The sequence below is a fragment of the Chrysemys picta genome, chromosome 4 (assembly GCF_011386835.1).
Source record: "Chrysemys picta bellii isolate R12L10 chromosome 4, ASM1138683v2, whole genome shotgun sequence".
In the NCBI taxonomy this organism is placed as follows: Eukaryota; Metazoa; Chordata; order Testudines; family Emydidae; genus Chrysemys; species Chrysemys picta.
Window position 1 is genome coordinate 91,045,026 of NC_088794.1, and position 22,152 is coordinate 91,067,177.

General features: G+C 43.6%; 1 protein-coding gene across 3 annotated transcripts; it reads left to right on the forward strand.

The window, feature by feature from the left end:
• The first annotated feature begins 447 nt into the window (after positions 1-447).
• On the forward strand, positions 448-21,732 carry DCAF4 (DDB1 and CUL4 associated factor 4). 3 transcript variants are annotated; one of them, XM_005284596.5, is made up of 14 exons: positions 448-688; positions 1,991-2,108; positions 3,803-3,894; positions 4,812-4,969; positions 6,544-6,626; positions 7,392-7,494; positions 8,862-9,005; positions 9,744-9,793; positions 11,437-11,516; positions 13,622-13,717; positions 13,828-13,925; positions 14,671-14,847; positions 16,690-16,804; positions 18,315-21,732. In XM_005284596.5, the coding sequence occupies exons 2-14, from the start codon at positions 1,999-2,001 to the stop codon at positions 18,527-18,529; spliced, it is 1,521 nt and encodes a 506-aa protein (XP_005284653.1). In that variant the 5' UTR covers positions 448-688; positions 1,991-1,998; the 3' UTR covers positions 18,530-21,732. The 3 variants fall into 3 exon arrangements, with proteins under 3 accessions (XP_005284653.1, XP_005284654.1, XP_005284655.1); XM_005284597.5 differs by having other exon boundaries at positions 683-1,242; XM_005284598.5 differs by having other exon boundaries at positions 683-894.
• Positions 21,733-22,152: the final 420 nt, after the last annotated feature.

Genomic DNA, 22,152 nt, shown 5'->3' on the forward strand with positions numbered 1-22,152 from the left:
CATTCATACTCTGTATCAGGCTCACATCCAAAGCCTTATCTCGAACCCTCTGGGAAGGGATTTGTCGGGGACAGGCAGCATGAGCTGACTCGTGACTGTCTAGGAGGCATTGATTGACATCAGGGTGTTCCGGGATCGGCTGTAACGCCTCATCCCCACGTCAGCAGCTGCGGGGTCTGTTTAACAGCCCAGGGGAAAGAAGCTGGGGTCTCAGTTACCCAGGGACAGGTGCTCACAAAACCCGCCCTAACCTCACTGCCGGGCCACCTCAGCCGAGGGCAAACAAATGAGCGGGCTATGGCGACCCGCCCCAGGCTGCGGCGGGACTAGCAGTCACAGGCGATGCCACCCGGCGCCTCCCCCAACCATTGCAACTGCGCACGCGCGGCCCAGACTCCCCACCCCATTCCTGGGCACACCGGCCCGCGGCGTTCTTCTACCGTCGACAGTCACGTGACATGACATGACCCCACCCACCCCAGCGAGTGATCACCTGAGGCCTGACCCTTTGCTCTCTTGGCAGGGCGAACAGTATGTCATATGATAGATACTGTTAAGAACCAATCAGAAGCCTACAACAATGACAGTTGAACCAGTGAGCGGGCTGGGAGCGGTAAATGGGTGGAGCCGAGTGCAGGAGGCGGGGCTGTTTTCACGTGTGGCGACCGGGAGCAGCAGGCCCAGAGAGGTGAGTTTCGGGCGGGGGTTACCGTACGGGGGCCGGGCTCTCCCAGCCCGTGCGGGCCTCGCTCCTGCATGATTCCGCCGGGCAGTAACCCATAGTGGGGGGACCCCGGGCAGGGGCACGTGGGCAGGGCCCTGACTTCTTTGGGGCTAAGGGGGGAGATTCTCAGTTAAGCAGGGACCTGGTCCTCAGCTGTGCACGTCATGAAGGTATAGGAGGGAGATTCTCAGAGGGAGGTTTCAGAGTAGCAGCCGTGTTAGTCTCAGAGGGAGGTTGGTGAAATGCAGATTAAAAAAAGCACTGCCAATCACCAGGCTACTCTGTGTTCAGGAAATCCAGCAAGCAATATACCCTGACTCATGTTACTGGGGGGGTATTCATAAAACCCTGTAATGACCATATTGTTGAAGGTGTCCATGCATCACCTAGCATAATGGGACACGGCTCCTGATCTGAACTGCTGGGTGTTATGTGTATTGTTACTGTGATGTAAATCATGCTGCAAGAGTCCATACTGTCATCGTACTGCAAGAGTAAAATACTGAAAAACAAAATAGGTATTATATTCATGGGGATATCCAGAATTTATCATTTAAAATATATTCAGTATAACCAAAGCATTGACAAATAGGTCAGCCAAAAGTTAACTAAAACACAGGCAAATAAGACTTTTTTGTAAAACTGATATTTCTCCTTCCATCAATCTGATATTATCTTAATTCCTTGCAGAAAGAGACTTGACACCTCAAAAAGCACGTGATGTTATAATCTGAAGCACTGCACTTAACTCAATGCAATTTTTAGTTTGACAGGGAAGAATATTATTGCTGCCAACATACTGTCTCCATAGAGCCAAATTCAGCCCTGGTGTTAGGAAGTGTATTTCCATTGATTTACAGTTGTTTACACCAGGCTTGAATTTGGTCCATAGAAATTCTAGGTACCTGGGCATTCATACATAGAAATTAGATGGAAAACATATATTAAGAAATGTTATTGCTCTCCTGTGGGCCAAATAAGGATTATTGCATACTATATTGTCTCCAGTAATTAGTCCAATCGCATTTTAAATTATTCAAGCTGTTGTTCTTTCTCTACTTATATTACAAGTGGCCTTTATATTCTCTCTGTGTTCATCCTAAAATAAGTTTCTTCCTTCACTGTCTCTTTAGTTTTGACCAGCAGTGTGTCAAGACAAATTTGAAATATGAGGAAAATTATGTAGTAAGAGAATACCCTGTGTGTTGAACCCTTCCAGACAATTGGAACTGAAATTGTGGTTGTGTATGTATCTGTGTGCTTTAGTGTGAGGAATGAAGAGAAACAATTGGAGAAGTAAAGAAAAGGAGGGGTGGAGCAATCGCAGACAAACCCACCATCCCAACCACTACAGAAGACCCAACCATTGTAGCTTTACTGAAAGGCAAGTGTACACCGCTTAATACTTTATCTGTGGGCTTTAAGACAGTTCACAAAGGTAGTTTGGGGGAAGGAAGGTTGGGATTTTGGGGGCGGTGGGTTTTTTTGTATTTCTTAATTTGTTTTGTTAATGTTTACTGTAAAATAGGTATGTATTTTCTATTTTTTACAGACTGGGAAACTGAGATAAAGTTTATAGGGATTCTGTTATCTTGAAATCTAGCCCATTTTTACAATAAAAAGTTGTTTACATATTACACCTGCCTTTGTGAGTCTTTCTGATAACTTTTTGTGTAATTAAATTTTTTTCTCTCCCTTGTTGCTATGAGATACTCACACGAATAGCAGGGGAAACTGACTAAGGCTCTAATTCTGCAAACATTATGAACCATTGATTTTATTGGGACTACTCACATGGAAAGTTTTATAATATATATCTCACAGAACTGGAAGGAACCTTGAAAGGTCATTGAGTCCAGTCCCCTGCCTTCACTAGCCGGACCAAGTACTGTCCCTGACAGTGTTGTGGTGGTGTTTTTTTGCCCTAGATCCCTAAATGGCCCCCTCAAGGATTGAACTCACAACCCTGGGTTTAGCAGGCCAAAGCTCTAACCACTGAGCTATCCCTCCCCCTGTGTTTGCAGGATTGGACCCTCATTCTGACTATACAGGGGAAACAGGTTTTTAAAAGGGTTTCAGATTTAAGGGATTTTTTGTGTGTGTTAATTGTTGTCCTTTAAGTAACTAATTCAATCCCACACAGCAAGACAGTGGTGGAGCCAGTATTAGAACTAAGAAGTTTCTTGGTTCTAATCCTGTTCTCAGAACACTAAATCATGCAGCCTCTAAGCCAGCTTGACCTACTGCTTTCAGAATGACAGGCTATAAGATCCATTACAGAACTTAGTATGAACAGAAACATTGAGAATTAGCAACACATTATGCATGTAATTTTAAATAGAATCTTAAGAAAATAACCCAGGGAAATTCAACCTAAAGTATGGACCTCGTCAATTTAAAATAGCTTACTGCTGTTTTGAAAGTCTTTTACCTACTGTTATTGCACAAAATAGCTAAGCTCACTGTAATTGAAATAAAGAAGTAATTTTCTCTGATTTCTTCAGTTTTTTTACTTTGTGCATTTCAAAACACTTTGGGTGAAATCCTGGCCCCACTGAAGACAGAACTCACATTGACTTCAGCAGTACCAAGGTTTCACCCATAGTGTCAGTTTCACTGTAGAGACAGTGTGTTTTCCCCTGTTATTTGTGTGGATCTTTTACATAACAACATGGAGGCAGGGAGAGAGCAAATCATAAAAATTGACAAGAAAACTCAGGGCAGTTGTACAATATTAAAAAAAAAAACACCATTAAAAGTAGTTTCAGGTAAAATTGACTAGATTTTAAGATGATGATGACCTTTTAATGTTTATATAATACCTTGAAGATGAAAATGAAGTATTACTATTGTCACATTGTATGTTCATTCTGTGTACATATCCCGTGTATACACAATATACTTAACAGCCTTGCCAAATTCTACTCACCTAGGGAAAATCATTGTTTTTAACAAAGCAAAATAGCTTTTTCATTAGAATAATCTTCATGGGAAAGGTGTGTGAGGAGATCTTACATCTGGGCTGGTAAATTTTCAAGACCATTTTGCAAGCCGGACATAACAGTGCATTATTGTTAGGTGTGAACAAGAGGAACCATGGAACTCACTGAATGCAGACACCAGCAACAGCGGATCCTCTTCTGAAGTATGTCCTAGCTCTCCAGTGCCTGGTAAGAGACCACTGTGTGCAGGGGCCAAAAATCAGCACCTAAACATTGGGTGCATGAAGATAGAAGATCCTGTCATAGTTTACTTTGCCTCTCTAATATCTATAGCCATCTGTGGCAGAAATCTTCTAAAAGTTACGTTATTGAAAGAGTTATGTTAAATAGACAAAGAAAATATAACAATACAACACACCCCTGTGGGATGTGTTGATCCCAGAGCTCAGGCTCCAATCTGAGTCCAGAAGTCTACACAGCAGTGAAACAGCCCTACAGCCAGAGCCCTGTAAGTCCATGTCAGCTGGCACAGGCCAGCTGCGGGTTTTTCTTGCTGTGTAGATGTACCCTGAGTGAGCCAGCGCAGTCCACAATTGAAATGTCTCATGGATTGTAGGTATCTAAGCCTTTGATTTGGGAAGTGTAATTAGGAAAAGGTGTTTGTCCTGGGGAAAGGGATTGCTGCTTTTATGTTTGGTCGATGATCAGTTGTCCATTGTTCTTGGTGTTTGGGGCATCCTAAAAAAAAATTTTTTTGTCAGCAGTGTGTCTTTTGTGACTTATTTATGTTCAAGAAGAGTGGGCCATGTCTTTGTCTGGAGCACCTTTCCCTGTATTTCCCCACTTCTATTTGCTGAATTTAATCTCCATTACAGCTGGTCTCCCTCTCCATATCCCTGTAATGACATTTCGTCTACAGATAATAGAAGCATGATCTGGCTTTTGCTGAGGTGGCCATTAATGTAATCAATACCTCTCCCCATTTGTGACCTGCCGGTCTGGAAGCAGAAGTTTCCATGTCCTTTTTGACTTGGAATCCCCAAAGTGGCTGCTTCTTGGCTGCTACTATGGTATTGGGTGAGGTTAAAGGGCAATAGAAAAGGTTTGCTCTCAATCTGATTTTGTTTGGTATTTACTCTTTATAGAACTACCAGGATTTTACTATGACCCTGAAAAGAACCGCTATTTCCGCCTGCTCCCTGGACATAATAACTACAACCCTCTCACCAAAGAGAGCCTCCAGTACAAGGAGATGGAGTGCAAGAGACTGAAGCTCTTAGAAGAGGAGGAAATGCAAAAGAAGGTGGGTTCTGTCTCTGAAATTTCATTTAAACTTTACTGTGCTGTGACCCAAGACACCAGGATGGGCTACAGGTTATAAAACCCTCCAGTTTCAGCTTTGGTATAATCGCCTCTAATGCTTGATGTTCAAGGTCAAATATTCAAACATTTGTTCATACCCCCCCAAAAAACTATGTTAAGATGGAGTTATGGTTGACACTACATAATCAGTAATTTAGGGTAAAATACATTACAGGGGTGATGTAATTATCTCAGAACCAAGTATGATAAAGTCAGGAAATTCACAATTAAGGTTAAACTTAAAACCTTAACTCTGCCCTGTCACAGAATCTTCAAACAGTTCATTGATAAAACTCACTAAAATCTTGTGCATATGCATTTTTATTTTTTATTTTTAAGGATTAATAGTCTGTTTTTACATTGTGTCCTTTAGCATCTGCTGAAAAAAAACTTCTATGAAGAATAAAAAGAAAATTATGATTAATCCTTAACATTTATTCAAATGTAGCTTAAGGACAAGATTTTAGTAAGTTATGGGAAGTTTGATGTTTCTATGGTTCTGTTACTGAGATCATAGGGCAAAAAAAAAAAAAAGTCTGACACAAGGTTCTAAACTTCTTACAGAGCCCAGTTTTAATTTAATTTTAATTCTTTAACTGATTTATTTTTAAGTTTTCAAAACAAATGAATTCTCTGAGAGAGAGTAAATACTATCGTTTGGGGCCAGGATATGCTTCCTTCTCTATGGAGTCAGACCGATGTCTCCATTAAAAAAGTGACTACCTCAGTGGACTAGTTTTCACAGGCACTGTGCACTTGCAGATCCCATTAATCTCAATGGGAACTGTGGGTGCTCAGCGCCTCTGAAAGTCAGGCTCCAACTACCTGTTTGATGAAAAAGTGACTTTCAATCTATGTTAATACTACAAAATGGATTGTAAAAATCTGGTATGCTTTGCCTTGCCCCAGCTCCATGTACAATAATATTCCATCTTTTGCTTTCATGAGCACTGAAAGTATTCAGCCCAACTGTAAAATGACAAATGGAAAAGCTTGGTTATTGCAACATTAAGGTTGCACAGTTTAAAATAAAAAAGGAAATGCCAAAGCTAAAGTTTCTATGGCAGCATTAGGTGGCCATATTGTATTTCAGAGTTTTTGATTTAAGATAAGAATTTGAGACATTATTTTGTAGTGAAAATGGTACATGGATTTCGAACCGCAAGATGAGACAGTCACATAGTATTAAGCAAAAATTGGATAATTATGTGGAATTCAGTAGTCTGAAGGGCACTCAGTTAGTTTTGTGTTTGGAAGCAGCCAGACACTATTCTGGAGGTCAAGAGGGAATTTATCCATTGATAATTCGTTTTCCCCCTCAAAGTGGATATTTTGACCGTTTTTTTTTTTTTTTAAGGTGGGAAGTGCTTTGTTCTCCTTTGAAAAACAGCTTTTAAATGCAAGGGCTTAGGGATAAATTGTTCCCCAAATATCCGAGACATGAAGGGACCATGGGCTGCTTCTGATCCTATGCAAGCACATAATTGCACACTTTCATTTGTTCTTTTTTAATAGAAAACATCCAGAGCTGGATTGAACTCATCACTTGTCTTACGCAAGAGGCAGTTAGGGTTACTCAGCTCCACCAATTATTGCAGGTAGGATAATTTCAAATCCTTTTTCACCCTATAAAGTCCTACTGCTAATGTTTCTTTGCCATTAATCTGTAGTGTACCCTGTTGTTCCAGTAAGGGACAGAGCTGGAGAAGCATCAGTAATAGATACAAAAGTATACACTGCCTTTTTGATAAGACAGCCCATTGTTTTCTGTGCAGCTTTTCCATTACATTTTATACAGCACATGCCTACAGAATGGCTCATCAAGTCTCCCCTAAAATGACAAGAATTAAGATGCAAAAAAATATTCTCTAATCATCGGGTTTTGAATAGTTTGAGTGCGAAATTTCCCATCCTTAACATAAATACATACTCACCTGCACTTTATAAGCATATTGTAGAGTTTTCCCTTATGTAAATACACTTTAATGGACCTAGTCTACAGGAAATTTCTCTTTTCCTTAACTTCCATGGCTTCAGTGGTGCAAGTGAGAGTGCTACTGTAGACAGTGTGTCAGCAGATGCCAGCAACCTGCCTTCTGTAGTAGAAGCTGATTGGGAAATTGCATTGGTGGGACAAGGCTGGTGTACATACAGATGGGATCCCCGAAGATTATATATGGTGACCTCCTCTGAGTCTTGGGATCTGAAGGTTGCTCGTGCTATACATTGTTGGGGCTGCAACCTGCCAGCTGTTTACCTGTTGCCTAACCTGCTGAGATGAAGAAGCATCTCAATGCCTTTTACCCAGAATTCCTTTCATTGGCATTAAATATCAGCATAGTTAAACATGTTTTCCTTTATAGATTGGTCCACGAATTAAAGGTGAACTGCATGCAGAGGAGGAAGGTAGAGATTCGGAGCCCAGATTCCTCAGTTACTGGAACCAACAATTTTAAACTAATAGTGGTATGTTATGGGCACTTCAGTTTTTAAGGCTAGAGCGCACTTGGCTATAGTTATTTTCTTGTGAGCTCTGGGATTTGTAATAACCCAACATATAGGTTATGTACACTGGGAAATGCTTTTCTTTGTAGCAGATTGTATTGGCAGTTTCTCCTCCCATAAAGAAGGTATTCCAGATTTGGGGAGCTCTGGGGCCAGCTAAGCATGAATATGGTATCTTTTCCCTGTGACCATTCTCCTTTAAGCAGTCTGCACTGACTGTTTTCCACTCTTTTGCTGGAATGAATAAGTCCTTGGGTCAAATATTGCTCTCAATTACATATTTATATTGTGGTAGTGCCCAAAATGTGCTGGGTGCTTTCTTAACACCTAGCCTGAAGAGTTTACAATCTGCAAAGACAGAGCCACATGAAGGGTGGGAGGAAAGGTCATGAAAATAATTGGCAAGCTCTGCTGGTGAGAGAGGAGGACAGGTAGGTGGGTAATGGAGTATAACAAAAGAGGGAGGAGAAAGGGAAAGCATGAGATTGATGGAGTGAATGGGGGTGGAAGAGTCATGTCAGTGATTAGAGCAGAGTTTATAGTCCTAAAAGTCTGCGCAGATGTTAAGAGCGACATCATGAGTCTCTGGATCTGAAGGGGGGTTTTTGTGGGTTGGGTGAGAACTTCTGATAGCAGAGGCTACCTGGGAAGCTCACCCACACTGAGTCCTGGCTATGTAGATGGGAGTGAGGAGAAGCAGGCTGAGAAGCCCTGAACTTACCCCTACTCCATGGCTCCTGCTATGACTGGCGCTGTGGTGTGAAGCGGCTTTCAGGGGCAGGCATCTTACAGAGGCTGCCTTGGAAGCTCCCTGCTGATCCGGTCCATGTAAGTGAAAGCTGTTGAAGCCAATGGGGGTACTGAAAATTTCCACTGGCTTAAATGAGAGCAAAATCTGGAACTCAGGACCAGCACTTTGATTGCAACGGCACCAATCTGATCCAGTAGGGGAAGGAGGCTTTCAAATGACAGAAAAGTCTACATTTACACTGAATGAAAATTCTTTATGCAGGCCTCATTTATGTGCTGGAGCCTGTACTTACTGATTATGCTTCCTCATGACAGCAAGATCTGTCTACAGTGTCATGCCAGAACTCAGCCAATAGGAGACAGCATTCATTATTGTCAGGTGTTGAAGTGGAAAATAGTATATCTGAAATGTTTTTCTAGTGAATCTCTCTAGAATGCAGATGGCCACATACATGCAGTGTCTGTGGTGCAGGTGATGGTGGGAAAGCAAAGTTAATGGATTTCTCATTGTGGACCCAAGCAGACAACCTAAAGCCAGGTCTAGTTTAATTGCCCATAGTGATGCACTTCTTTTGCAGGCAGACACGGCTTGTGAGCGGATATTCACTGTGAATGATGTAGAACATGGAGGGTGTAAATATGGTATCATCAACCTCAGTGGCTTAGGGAAGGACTCTCTCACGGTGGAGATGTATGACAACCTGTACTTCACAAACCGCAAGGTACCGTTCTTCCACTGGCTCCTCATCCAGGAGGATTTCCTTCCGTTCTGGAACTCTCAAAATGTTGTACAATGGGATGTGTGAGTAGAAATGAGGAAGTGGGGAGGGAAGGGCAGGGGGAAGGAAGAGAGAATGGAAGAATCCAGCAATAAGGGATTGAGTAAATTTAGAATCCACAGAGACCTGAGCTCTGATACTCCTGAATTGCTTTTGGAGAATGGTGTTGCAAAGCAGTCAGTCCAGCACCTTTCATGAGCAGTATATTTCCACAGAATTACTCTTGGCAGCACTTGAAAAGAGAGGCCTAGAGGGATTAATTCTACTGCTGATTTGTTTGCTCTGTTTTGTCTTAAGAAAGAGAAAAAAAAAAAAAAAAAAGCCTCTCTTTGAATGGGAAGAACTTTTAGGACAAAATACGACAACCTGTAGGTGCCCAGTTCCACGGAGAAAAACTGTCTTAGTTAAGAGGTGTGCTGAATGGGCCCATCCAGGTTTGGGGAGACTTTTTTGGGTGCTGACCTTTTTCTGCTTCATGCAAGTACTAGCAAGAGGCTGAAATGCCTGTCTCTCTTTATTGGGCTAGTCATCACTAGTAATTTTCCAGGTTGTTCTTGGCATTCTCCAGTATACTAAGGGTGTGTGCTCAGTTTTTCAGACTTATGTGGAATGTTTGAAAATGCACTTTTCTGAATTAAACAGGAGACAGCAAGTATTGGTCTGTCTTGCTTTTGTTTGTAGGTGAATTCTGTGTGCTGGGCATCGCTGACTCATCAAGATTCCCATGTTTTATATCCTTTTTTAAAATAAATAAATAAAGCTTCAGGCTTGCTTCCACTAGACGGCAAATTGCTTCACAAAACAGAACATAAGAACGGCCATACTGGGTCAGACCTAAGGTCCACCTAGCCCAGTATCCTGTCTTCTGACAGTGGCCAATGCCAGGTGCTTCAGAGGGAGTGAACAGAACAGGTAATCATCAAGTGATCTGTCCCCTGTCGCCCATTCCCAGCTTCTGGCAAACAGAGGCTCGGGACACCATCCCTGCCCATCCTGGCTAATAGACATTGATGGACCTATCTAGTTATTTTTTGAACCCTGTTATAGTCTTGGCCTTCACAGCATCCTCTGGCAAAGAGTTCTACAGGTTGACTGACAGCCACTTATCAACAAGAAATCCCAAGTACCTGCCTCAAAGGGGCTTAATGGGTCACTGGAAAATAACAAAAGAAGCCCTAAAGCTGAAAGAAAGTATGTTGTTAAGTCATAAGTACACATGGCAGCATTCAGATATATAGTAAGTCAAAAGACAAGGATCTCACAACCTAACCCTCAGAGTTAACACAATGAATAAATTACATCAAATCACTTTTGGGTATAGGGAGGAAATAGCAGGAATGACAAAGTAATGGGCTGGGGTAGGAAAACTCTCAGAAGAGCTCTTTAAAGTGTTTTTCTTTTGTGAACCTATCAGGGTGTCAGGTTTGGGATTGGCAATGGGGAATGTCTGATTAGAGATTAGTGGCAGAATGCTACACAAAAGATGCACATCTGTACTGACGGAGGCTTGCGTGGAAGGTGCAGGGACACAAATGGGAGAATGTGAAAGGAGCATGGAAGTGAGGTTGTTGGCAGACAAAGGGTGTCTGCTGGAGTATTAGCAAACAAGGGGAGATGTAGGCAAGTGTTGGATTCTGAAGGCCCTTGAAAGGGAGAACAAGGAGTTCAAGAAAATTATTCAGACAATGGCAAGAAGCCAGTGGATAGAGTGAGGGAGCAGAGTGTCATGGTCATACTACCAGGAGAGGAAGAGGACTTTTCAGAGTGGTGTTTCAGACCTGCACTGCAGCAGGCCTGGAGTTTTCACTCTCGCCCATCTATTGATCATAATTCCATCACACTGATCTGGAAAAATAAGTTTAAATTCTGCCCATACCTGTTACTACCTCCAGAGAGCAATGTGATACAACCCCATTTTTATTTTTTTTATGCACTGGGAAAGACAGACCCAAAGTAGTTTGGAAAACGTTATTTTTTATGTCTTCACTCTCCAAAGTTCTATATGTGGATGATATTTTATGATCGGAAAAATCAGGAAAGATTTTATTATTCCTCCCACTCTCCTTCCCTGTTGGGTAACGTTAAATATTAAAACTAGAATCCTAGAATTACAAATCTTGTCCTCTAATTCCTATGAGAGAAGGGGAATGAACACCTCACAGGTGTGATGAGGCTTAATTCATTAGTGACTGTAAATCACTTTAAAGGTCATCCAAGAGGCACTGTTGAAGGACAGAATATTATGTGTACCATGCTTCAGAGGCATCTTCCCTCTCCCTCCCCCCCCCCCCCGCCCCCCCCCCCCCCGAGTAATTTTATGCAACATGTGCCACTTCTGGGAGAAATCTTGGTTTTCTTTAACAGGCTCCAGCAAGTTGTGCCTCATGGGGATTGCAGAAACTCCAGGCTGTGCCAGTCTGCTTCCAGCATCCTTATTCAGCAACTCTAACCCAGGTAGAATACCTTTCAGTTCTGGTTAGAAGTTGTAGTCTGAAGAGGGCCTAAATGAGGGATGACTTCTGTATTTTCATTCTCTAATACTTTGAGTGGTTTTGTAAGCGTCACAAGAATGAATATTAACACTGTGTGATGAAGCCCAAGAACTGATTTGGATAGTAATCATTTTAGGAACTAGTTAACAATGATCGCTTATGGCACCAGTTGTTAACTGTATGGTACTTGGCAGAAAATGTACTCGCCTATATAGTAAATATTTATCTGGAACTTTTCCTATGTAAGCTATTTGGCCTCCCTTAATACATAGAACCTGGATAGATAGATAGCCCAACAGGTGCTCAGTCTAACTATCTGGTCCTTTCAAATGGAGTGAACCAGTGCACAATTGTTCTCCCAGGTATGACCTTTGCCCACAGAAGTTGTTCACATATGTTTATTGATGGGACTATTTGAGATGGCAGTCCTCTTGTAGGTCCCTCTGCTCCTCTTCCAGTACTGATCTCCCACCCCCAGCCTATGGCAAGCACTGTGTATAGTGTTCAGTCATATGAAAACATGTGAATATTAAAGAGAGAAGGTTAAAATCAATTGGCTTTAATTTGATGGGTGTGGCTACATTCCCCTATGTTGTATTTGTGCTGTTCCTTTTCGTAAGGGTTGAATCTCCCTTAGTTGACTTAAGTCCTCACTATGCTGCTCTCTCCAGGTCTCTTTGTAGTGTCATTCTCGAATTTTGCTACACCTCTAATTTTTGTGTCCTTTGCAAGTTTGGCTACAGTTAAATTTACATCACAGAAGTGTCTGATGAAGACAAACATGTAAAGCACCTTGATGGGGTGAGAATACATGAGTTATTTCCAGAGGCTTTTTAAAAACAGTCACATAGCATTAGTGCTAACAGGAAGGGTTGCTGTTTGAAGACTGCAGGATGCTTTACCAGTTGACAAAAGTAGTTCTAGGGCAGTGGTCCCCAAACTTTTTCTATTGTGCCCCCCCTTACCCATAATGAAACCTGTCCATGTGCATGCACACACCCCGAACTGTGGTCAGGAGCCATGGTCAGTTGCCGAGGCTGGAGCTGTGGCCAGGAGCGGGGCTGCAGCCGGCACCTGAGCTGCAGCTGGGGTAGAGGGCGGGGCCAGAGCCAAACAAGGGGCAGAGTGGGGCTGGGTGGTGCTCCCTCCCTGCCTCCTGTGGGGGCTGGCCCAAGCCCCGCTGTGTCCCCCTGAATGTTCCTCCATGCCCCCTTAGAGCGGTCACGCCCCACAGTTTGGGGACCACTGTTTTAAGATCTTTTGAAAATCACTGCTTTCAGATACATAAGACACCTGCGGTGTCATCTCTAACCCTAAACTGAGGGCTTGGCCTTAACATACTTGTGTGAAGTGAATAAAAACTGCACACTTAGGAATGGTCAGTGGATTTAGTTTTGAACTGGGTTGGGAGCTGAGGGAACAATGCAAATCTCGCGTGTTGCTATATAATTAAACTTTGCTAATTCAGCAGACAGGAAGGCCAGTGTAGCATCTTCAAAGCTGTGTTTGTCCAAACAAGAGCTTTCCTCACTTCTCCCCCATTTCTTCCCCCCACATGAACATAATTTTAGTGCCTAATGTGCTACTTTTTGAAAATCCTTATGAATTCTCAGTCAAGGGGAGAGGCAGGGGCATAGACAGGCTTTGGGCTGTTGGGGAAGCCGAAATGGTGTCCTTATTCCAATGCAGTTGTATTAAAGCACTGTGTATACCCAGTTTTTATAAACCTTGCGAATGTGGGTGCATTGTGTAGCTATTTCTTTCAGTCTTCCCTCCCTTCCCCCAGAAACATGCCTATGACTACAGAGTAGTTCTCCATGGCAGTGTTCTTTGGCAATCACTCAAGCATCAGGTAGAGCAATCTTCTGTTTCCAGAAGAACAGGGTGGGTAGCAACAGGCCTGTAACTGGGTGGTTTAGTGCACTGGAAGCAGAAAACCTGAATGTTGTAAGAGGTACAGAGGCCTGGTGAAATTTTCTAGGGGCACAGTTAACTTGAAGCTTCCTCCCACATCTCCTTGTGGTGCCTAGGGTTACAGTTTGTTCTCGTCCCTGTTGCCACTCTTAGGAGATCAGCCTGGAATGTTGTGCAGCTTCAAGATCTCTACTGCCTGGTCCTGTGCTTGGTGCCTGAACCCCCAGGCTGATAACTGCTTCAGCACAGGTAAACAGGAATGTATTTGTACTACTTCTCAAGGGGAAAGATCTCCCCCATCATAGCCTCCAAGCTGTATTGCCCAAATGATGGCCATGTGTTTGTTTTATCTTTCTCAGGGCTGATGCGACGAGTCCTTGTGACCAATGCAATGACTGGTCATCGGCAGACATTTGGAACAAGCAGTGATGTACTGGCACAACAGTTTGCTACCCAGGTAGAAAGGGACATGGGCCTTTGATTTCTTAGAGAGATGTATGCATTGCTGATTTTGTGGAACCAGCAGCCCTATACTCACTGTGACTACTTTTTGTGGTGGCTTCAGTAGCTGCTCAGTAATGAAGTTGATACTTGATGTGGCTGACCATGGAAAAGCAACAAAAATAAGCTACACTGATTTCAAGCTCCATTGGAAATGTGGGGTGGGATGGAGGGGGCGGGATCAATTTTGCTAAATAGAAAAGGGTTAAAAAGAAAGTGAAACAACAAATGCAAGGAAGTATAATACGGCTTTGAAGTCATCGTGCCTGTTATCTGAGTATCTTAAAGCACTTCACACACACTAAGTATCTATATTGTTTGCATTTTACAGATGGGGAAAGTAAGGCAGAGAGAGATTAAATGACTTGCTCAGAGTCAAAGTTAGTGGCAAAGATGGAACTAGAACTTAAGACTCTCAACTTCTGTTCCCCTGATCAGACCAAGCTTCCATTGCTTTTTTACTGCTAAATGTTTGAAAGCAGAAGGAAAGTCCTAAGTTGGTTGCAATGTTTTGCAACGTGACTATGCAATTCTGTTCTTGTGATCCTCCATGTACAGTGATAATATTCTGGCACTACAATGAAGGGTTATCTTAGTACTTGAACCCTTCCTACGAAAGTGGCCACAACTGACTAGAGAAACCTGTCTGATACTGTTAAATGTTACAAGACTCATCTCCCTGCATGTTCTGGTTTGTCTAGACTCCAGTGCTGTACAATGGCTGCCGTTCAGGGGAGGTTTTCAGCATTGACATTCGTCAGCGCAGCCGGAGGGGCCACAGCTGGAAAGCTGTCCGTCTCTTCCATGACTCAGCAGTCACATCTGTGCGCCTTCTCCAAGCTGAGTACTATCTTATGGCAGCAGACATGGCTGGAAAGGTAGAGTTTCTTTTTATGGAAAGCTAGATAGTGTCTCATATGTTCTGTTGGCCATGAAAGACCTGAAAGAGGATGCCTCTGTCTTTAGAGAGTTTGTTAGTTCTTCTTTGTCCCCTGACCAATCTCTCAAAGCTTTCCCAGCTCACTGATTGGTCAGAAGGAAGTTGTGACTGGTTTGCAGATGTCTGTATTCTCTGATCTTTACTCCTGGTTCTGAGATACTTAGAGTTTGGCTATGTCTACACTAGCACTTTTGTTGATATAACCTGTGTCTGGGGTGTGAAAAAAACACACCAGGAGGAGGGATAGCTCAGTGGTTTGAGCATTGGTCTGCTAAACCCAGGGTTGTGAGTTCAATCCTTGAGGGGGCCAATTAGGGATCCGGGGCAAAATCTGTCTGGGGATTGGTCCTGCTTTGAGCAGGGGGTTGGACTAGATGACCTCCTCAGGTCCCTTCCAATCCTGATATTCTATAATTCTAAGCGCTGGTTTGGACAGTGCTGTGTCAGCGGGAGACACTCTCTTGCTGACATAGCTATCATCGCTTGTTGGAAGTGGTTTAATTATGTCCACAGCAGAGCTCTCTTCCATTGGCATAGAGCAGCTACATGAGTGATTTTACAGCGGCTCAGCTGCACAGGTACAGCTGTGCTGCTATAAGCTCACTAGTGTAGACATGGCCTTTGTCTTCTCCAACTGGTGCATGAGCACGAAGCACTGGAACAGCCACAACACGCTCACTCAAGAACTTGGAATTCTACTGGGATTCCCTGACTCAGATGGAGATGCTACTTGCTAGTCAGTGGGTCATTATAAGAAGTCTGATGCAGATCCTCCTGAGCAACTCCACCAGAGAGAATTCAAGAGCTGGGAGATCCACTAAGAAAGATATTTTGATAATGAATTAAAGGCGAATAGGGGCAAATAGAGAATAAAGGAGAGGAGAATGTGGAGTTTATGGAGGAGGTAAAACAGGGAGGACAGGCAGAGAAGACAGATAAGGGGAGAGAGAGGCAGAAAAATACAGAAGTTCATTTTTCCTTTGGCTTCTAACAAGTTGCCAGGGCAGCGTATGGTACCACAAAAGTTATATTCCATTGCCCCAACTAGCTAGCACTTGCATCATTCCCTAGAAAAGGGATTAGTAATGCTTAGCACTTCACATTTAGGTCAACATCAGTATGGAATTCCAAGGTGTGAAAAATCCACACCCCGAGCACCATCGCTGTGCTGACTTAATCCCTGGTGCAGACGCAGCTAGGTTGACAGAAGAATGCTTCCATCGACATAGTGACTGATGCTCCAGAGATGGAGTTCCTACAGCAGTGGAAAAATCTCTTCCATTGCTGTAGTCTGCATCATGGTTACAGCAGCATAGGTAGGTAAGGCATAGCTGTGCCGCTATAGTGCCCCTAGTGTAGACATGGCCTAATCAGTTACTCCCCACCATAGCCTTGTGAGTTAAGTAAATAAGCAGTATTATCTCCTTTTTACAGATGGGGAAACAGAGATGGGGGATGGAGTGGTGGTGGTAGAGTGACTTCCCCAAGGCCACCCAACTAGTCTGTGGCAAAGCAAAATTAAAACTCAGTCCTTTGCTCAATTCACTAGACAAGTTGCCTGCAATAAAACAAATGGAACGAGCCTTTCTATAAGTGGTTTCCCACAGCCAGTATCCTAAACGGTGTCTAGATGGTAATTCCAAAACTGAAGGAATTCACTTAGGAGTTTGTAAAACTTTGGGTGTCTACTCCTTTCTCTCCCTATCACCAGCAACAACTGTCAAAAATTTCCCCTGCTTCACTAAAATGGCCTTTCTTCTATTACCATTTCCACTTGCAGATAAAGCTGTGGGACCTGAGAGCAGTGAAGTGTGTGAAACAGTACGAGGGCCATCATAACGAATATGCTACTCTCCCTCTGCAAATAAATGAGGATGAAGGGCTTGTTACAGCAGGTGTGTCAGCTTTTCCATAGTGCATGTATGTTTGGTTCTCAACACCCAGGTATGTGGGGCATTTGTAGAGATAGGCTATTGGAAATTATGTGGGCATTCATTCCTTTCTGGCTTTGGAAACAGCATAATAAACCACAAGTGTGTAATTCAAAACAAAAATGATTTGGATGCATTTTAATTATGAGGATGGTCCTCTGGGTTTCAAAAGATATGCTCCAGCCAGTAGGATTTCTCAGTCAGAAGTTAGGAAAGACATTGGAAGACAAAATGGAAGAGAGAGAGTGGCAAGTGTCTGATTTAGAAGTAAAAGAAAACAGTACTAAACCTTTTCATGAGCCCATAAAAAGGGTAACTAATTTACATAGGATAGATGTCCTGGAAAGTCATATTAAATAACAGGAATATATTGGGTCTTTTCTTTGATATCCAAAGGAGACAGGAGGATGAAGGGGAATGTGATGGGATGTGTACCCCACACAGGTTCTGAAGGGATTCATGTGGGCCTGAGAAGTCAGTTAAGATACTTGTCAGCATCTGCAAGAGAGAGACAGGCTTAACTGATAATGAAGCCCCACTGAGGAAGGGCTGGGTTGTGATTATAATGCTAGGAAGTTTGTGGCAGAAAGGGGGTGCAGGGAAAGAGCCAGCAGTCACTCTCTGGGGGGATAGGAGAGGTAGGAAGCATCTAGGGAGGCAGCAAAGAATCTGAGGGAGTAGGCCTTGGCTGCCAGCTTACAGGGTCCCTGGGTTTGAGTCCAGAGTAGAGGGAGGGCCTGGGTTCCCCTACCAGCCACCGAGAAAGGTAGGGTGAAACCACCTGTGGTAAGGGGTGTAAGGACAAGAGCCCAGAGACGGAAGGAAGACTACAATAAGGTAATTGTACTACAGTTTGGTTGTACTCTGTCACCCCAAAAGAGGCAGATATAAATATTGTGACCTGGCGGAAGGGCTGAGTTATGGGAAGACACACCACTGTGGTGACAGTGCATGTCGCTAGGGGGTGCCACACCAAAAGACAGTTGATACACCATGCCTGGCCACCAGGAGGTGCTGCTGCAGTGAAGGGAACCCCTTTACAGGGGGCTGTAGAAACACCAAGATATTCCTGAATTTGTTCGCTTTTTCTAGCATTCGCCATAAGCAGCACAATTATGGTAAGAGCTTTTTTTTTTTTTTTCATTATGATTGATAATAAAGAACCTCGCAGTGGGGATACTGCTTTGGATAGTGATGTACTAAGCTCTATGTTGCCTGATTTCTTTGAGATCTTGCCTACAGTTATTTTTATCCATCCCACCCTACGTAGAGTAAAATATTTGAGTCATGTTTTTCCTTTTTGGAGGCGCTCAGGATTTTTTTCATGCATGGATGGAGATGGGCAATGGTTCTTTTGTTATAGTGTATTAAATACCTTTTTCCTCTTCTGGGACCAGAATTTTTCAAAGGTGGTTATGACCATTTATGTGGAAGCATTTCCTTGTCCTGATTTGCAGTGCTTTTTCCTCTCCAGTTGGTCAGGATTGCTACACAAGAATTTGGAGTCTCCAAGATGCCCATCTGCTCAGAATGATTCCCTCTCCACACCCATCCTCCAGGGACTCCATCCCCAGTGTGGTGTTCTCTTCGAGACTCGGAGGCAGACGAGGAGTTCCTGGCCTCCTCATGGCAGTCAAGCAGGATCTCTACCACTTCTCTTACAACTCAGATAATCCATGTTGTCCCTAGACCGGGTATACGGATCTTCCAGCCCCCCTGCGTGACTCAAGAGACAACTGTTAGGTGTGGCCTCTTATTGTCACCATTGCATTGACTCAAGCTGTGGTGCTGCCCTGCCTGCTCTGTCTCTGGAGTTTTGAACTTCGCCCAGCAGGCTCAGCAACTTTCTACTGTATCTGCTCTAAAACTACCAGGCAGTTGTAAATAAAAGTGACGAACTGTTCCTACAGAGTACAGGTTTTTTTAATTCAGCTGAGAGTTTGGAAGGAAGGATCATTTGTGGGATCTGACTTTCAGCCAGTAGCAGAAACTCATTGGCAAAAGTTGAATAGGAAAAGCTAACTGTTCCACTGGCTCTCCAATAAGGGGGAGACATGAAAAGGAAATGGGAGGAGAGCACCCCAGACAGCCCAGAAAGTAAGGCTGCTCTATAATACCAGACAGAGATTGGTTAAAACTGGAACAGTCAGGCTTCCAGGAACACAAGCAACCTCAGAGATTACAGTGAACGTATTTAATATAAGGAGTTCTCTTCATCTCACAGGGCTCCATACTCACTGATATTGTGTAGCGTCTTTCTAGGCCTAGTCACTTTGCCTCTGAGCCCCCCCTCTTTCTACTCCCCATCCCCTTTGATGCTCTCTGCATTCTCCCAACACAGCATGCTGTCCCCCCTTTTCTATGCCATTGTATCTTTGTCTTCAAATGTCTTATTCATACCACCACTTATTGCTGAAATACAAAACTGTCCCTGCTAGAACAGTGAAACATTAAGGAGAGTGCTTCCTTTACTGGAAAAAAGTCACTCAGCAGGAAAGTTGTGTCTGGACAAATGCCAGTGAATAAAAAATATATGTACAGTTTTTTTGCAAAAACGGACTCAAATTCTCAAATTAACTTTACAGAACAAATAAGTAGGCTAATTCCTTCAGTTACTAATTCTTGGTCTATTTGTGGCTGTTTGTTGAGAATATTTGCAGTTTGCAATTCATGTTTTGTTTGGTTATATACTTAAATCAGAGATTTTTTTATTTGTTTTTCAGTTGGATTGGGTAAATGATTTCCATATCCAGTACGACTTGGTACAAATGGTGACTGTTACCATATACTGTTCAATTGAGAATTGGCTTTTGGAGTATTTGAAGTTTAAAATGTCTTTTGTAGAGGCATTTCTGCTAGTACCCCCTGAGCTGCTTGAACGTTTGTCGAAAGCAAAATAAACAGGGGGTTAGGAACGCCATTGAATCAAAATTCATTCTTGAATGTAAAGCAGTACATTTAGAACCCCCTCCCCCACTGTTCTCCCAGCTGTAGTCAAGACCCTCATCCTAGATAGGATAATGATCCTGGATTATTTGTGTACCATTGATGTGGGAACACCAGCTAAAACAAGTGTGGCAGGAAGGCATCTTGTTTTTTTCTAGTGCTTTCTTCACTCCCCTTCAGCAAAGCCCATTAAATGCAAGAAGCTCAGCTGCTGTGCCTGCTGTTTCCATGAGCTAAGCATTCATGATGAGCCCCCGCACACACATTCATCCCCCCCCCCGCCAAAGTCCCTCCAGCTAAGGCTTCTAATTAAGCTTGTGATGGGGGTACAAAAGAAGAGCTGGGAGTGCAGGCCCTGGCCAAGGGCACTGGAATAACCTCTTTTGAGCAGCCAGTGGGTAAGGCAGCTAGAAAAGAAAGGTCCTAGTGCCCTCCTCCTGCATTCTCAAAATAATCTACTTCCTCTACCCTGATGTCCCAGCAGAGGGACCGTGGTCTAGCAGGAAATACCAGACTGGACCTGGTTCAGTCTCCGTCAGTCAGTACGGCATGCTTGTTTACTCGCTCATATGTAAATAGAGTGACCAGACAGCAAGTGTGAAAAATCAGGACGGGTGGGGGGTAATAAGCGCCTATATAAGATAAAGTCCCAAATATCGGGACTGTCCCTATAAAATCAGGACATCTGGTCACCCTATATGTAAAGCCCTGCAAATCCGCAGATAATCCACGGACCATTTTTGTGGATCGCAGATGGATGCAGATTCAAATTTTGTATCTGCGCAGGGCTCTACTCATATGGAGGAAGATGGGGAAATTTTTAAGCTCTGCTTCTCAAACACCTGTTTGCCCAAGGACTAAGCCTATTAGCCCTCATGAAAAATACTTGCACTGCCAGGCTTTCAAAACCACACACATTTAACTTCAAGTGGCTCTCTTCATTTGCCTAATGGAAGTCTAGTGATCAGCTCAAGCTCAACATGGCTAAAACGGAGCTCTAAATCTTCCCTTCCCACTATTCCCTTTCTCAATTCCTGTGGATATCACTGTCACCCTGCCTGTCATTCTGGCCTGTAGGTAGCCTCTCTCTAGGTTCTCATATCCAGCCTACATCTAAATTCTGCAGATTCTTTTCACACATCTCCTCTCAGGTACAGCCTTTTCTATCCCTTCACAGAGCTAAAACTCTTGTCCAGGCTTTCATATTGCATCTTTATTACTGAAACATTCTTCTCCCTGGCTTGACCAATGCAGTCTTGCCCCTCTCATTACCATTCAATATGCTGCTGCAAAGATACTTTTCCTAGCCTGTCGCTTTGACCATGTTACCCCTCTCTTTGCATCCCTACACTTGCTCCCCCTTCCCTATTGCATTCTATTTTATATAGGTTCTGAGACTGCATCAAACACAAGCTGCTTGTCTTCACTTTAAAAGCCCTTCATTTTCTATGCCCGCCCCTACCAATCATCTCTCATTGCTATTGAGCTGTTAGTGCTCACCTCTGATTGGCCCACCATCATGCCAATCTCCATTGCCCACTCAACTTTTCAAACAAGCACTTTTATGCTTTCTCCCATGCTGCCTCTCACGCTCTGGAGGGGCTTCCTGTAAACAGCCTCAAAGCTACTTCATGATGGTCTTACAAACCCTCCTTTGCCAGGATACCTGCAAAAAACTTGACAGTAGTTAGGCTGCTGATGTGCTGAGAGACCACAGCCTATGGTGCTGGCCGTCGTCCCAGTGTTTCCTTGTGCTCCCTTGTCTGGCTGTATGTGTGCATTATCTTTTGTCTTGTATTGTACTTAGATTGTAAGCTCTTTGGGGCAGCAGCTGTCTTTGTGTTGTGTGTTTGTACAGCACCTAGCCCAACATGCAAGACTGGGGCTCCTAGGTGCTATGGTAATATTAATAAATCAAGGCTTTCTCCCGCCACAATTAAACCCACCATCTGCACTTACCTTTTTGCTGGCTGTGGCTACTGCTATCCCCGCCGCTTTCCCCTCCTATAGCTGGCCCCTACATTCTTCTATCTGCCTCCTCTATGCTTCAAAAGATCACTCTGCTCCTTCCCGCCCCCTCCCCCCTTAGAAACAGCAGTGGCTCCAGCTGCTCCCTCCCTGTTAAAGGACCAGCAGCAATTGTTTGCTTCCTGTGTCCCTATACCCTCAAAAGAAAGCGTAACTCCACGTTTTTGCGGTGGGGTCCTTCCCAACTGCTTGCTATCCAATGCCAGTATATGGACATGGTCCTAGCAACAAGTGCAGTTTCCCAGTAAGTGAGGGGAAGAAGTTGGGCCTTGTCCAGGGGCAAGCCATGGCTGGACAGCACTTAGCTGACATCTGTTGGGGCTTGGGACTACACTGAT

Bases quoted from the DNA above. Each gene is read 5' to 3' on its own strand.
- DCAF4 (XM_005284596.5), top strand. From the start codon at position 1,999: ATGAAGAGAAACAATTGGAGAAGTAAAGAAAAGGAGGGGTGGAGCAAT. The intron at 4,970-6,543 runs GTGGGTTCTGTC...CTTTTTTAATAG, and splicing joins AGGAGGAAATGCAAAAGAAG to AAAACATCCAGAGCTGGATT. The intron at 13,718-13,827 runs GTAAACAGGAAT...TATCTTTCTCAG, and splicing joins TGATAACTGCTTCAGCACAG to GGCTGATGCGACGAGTCCTT.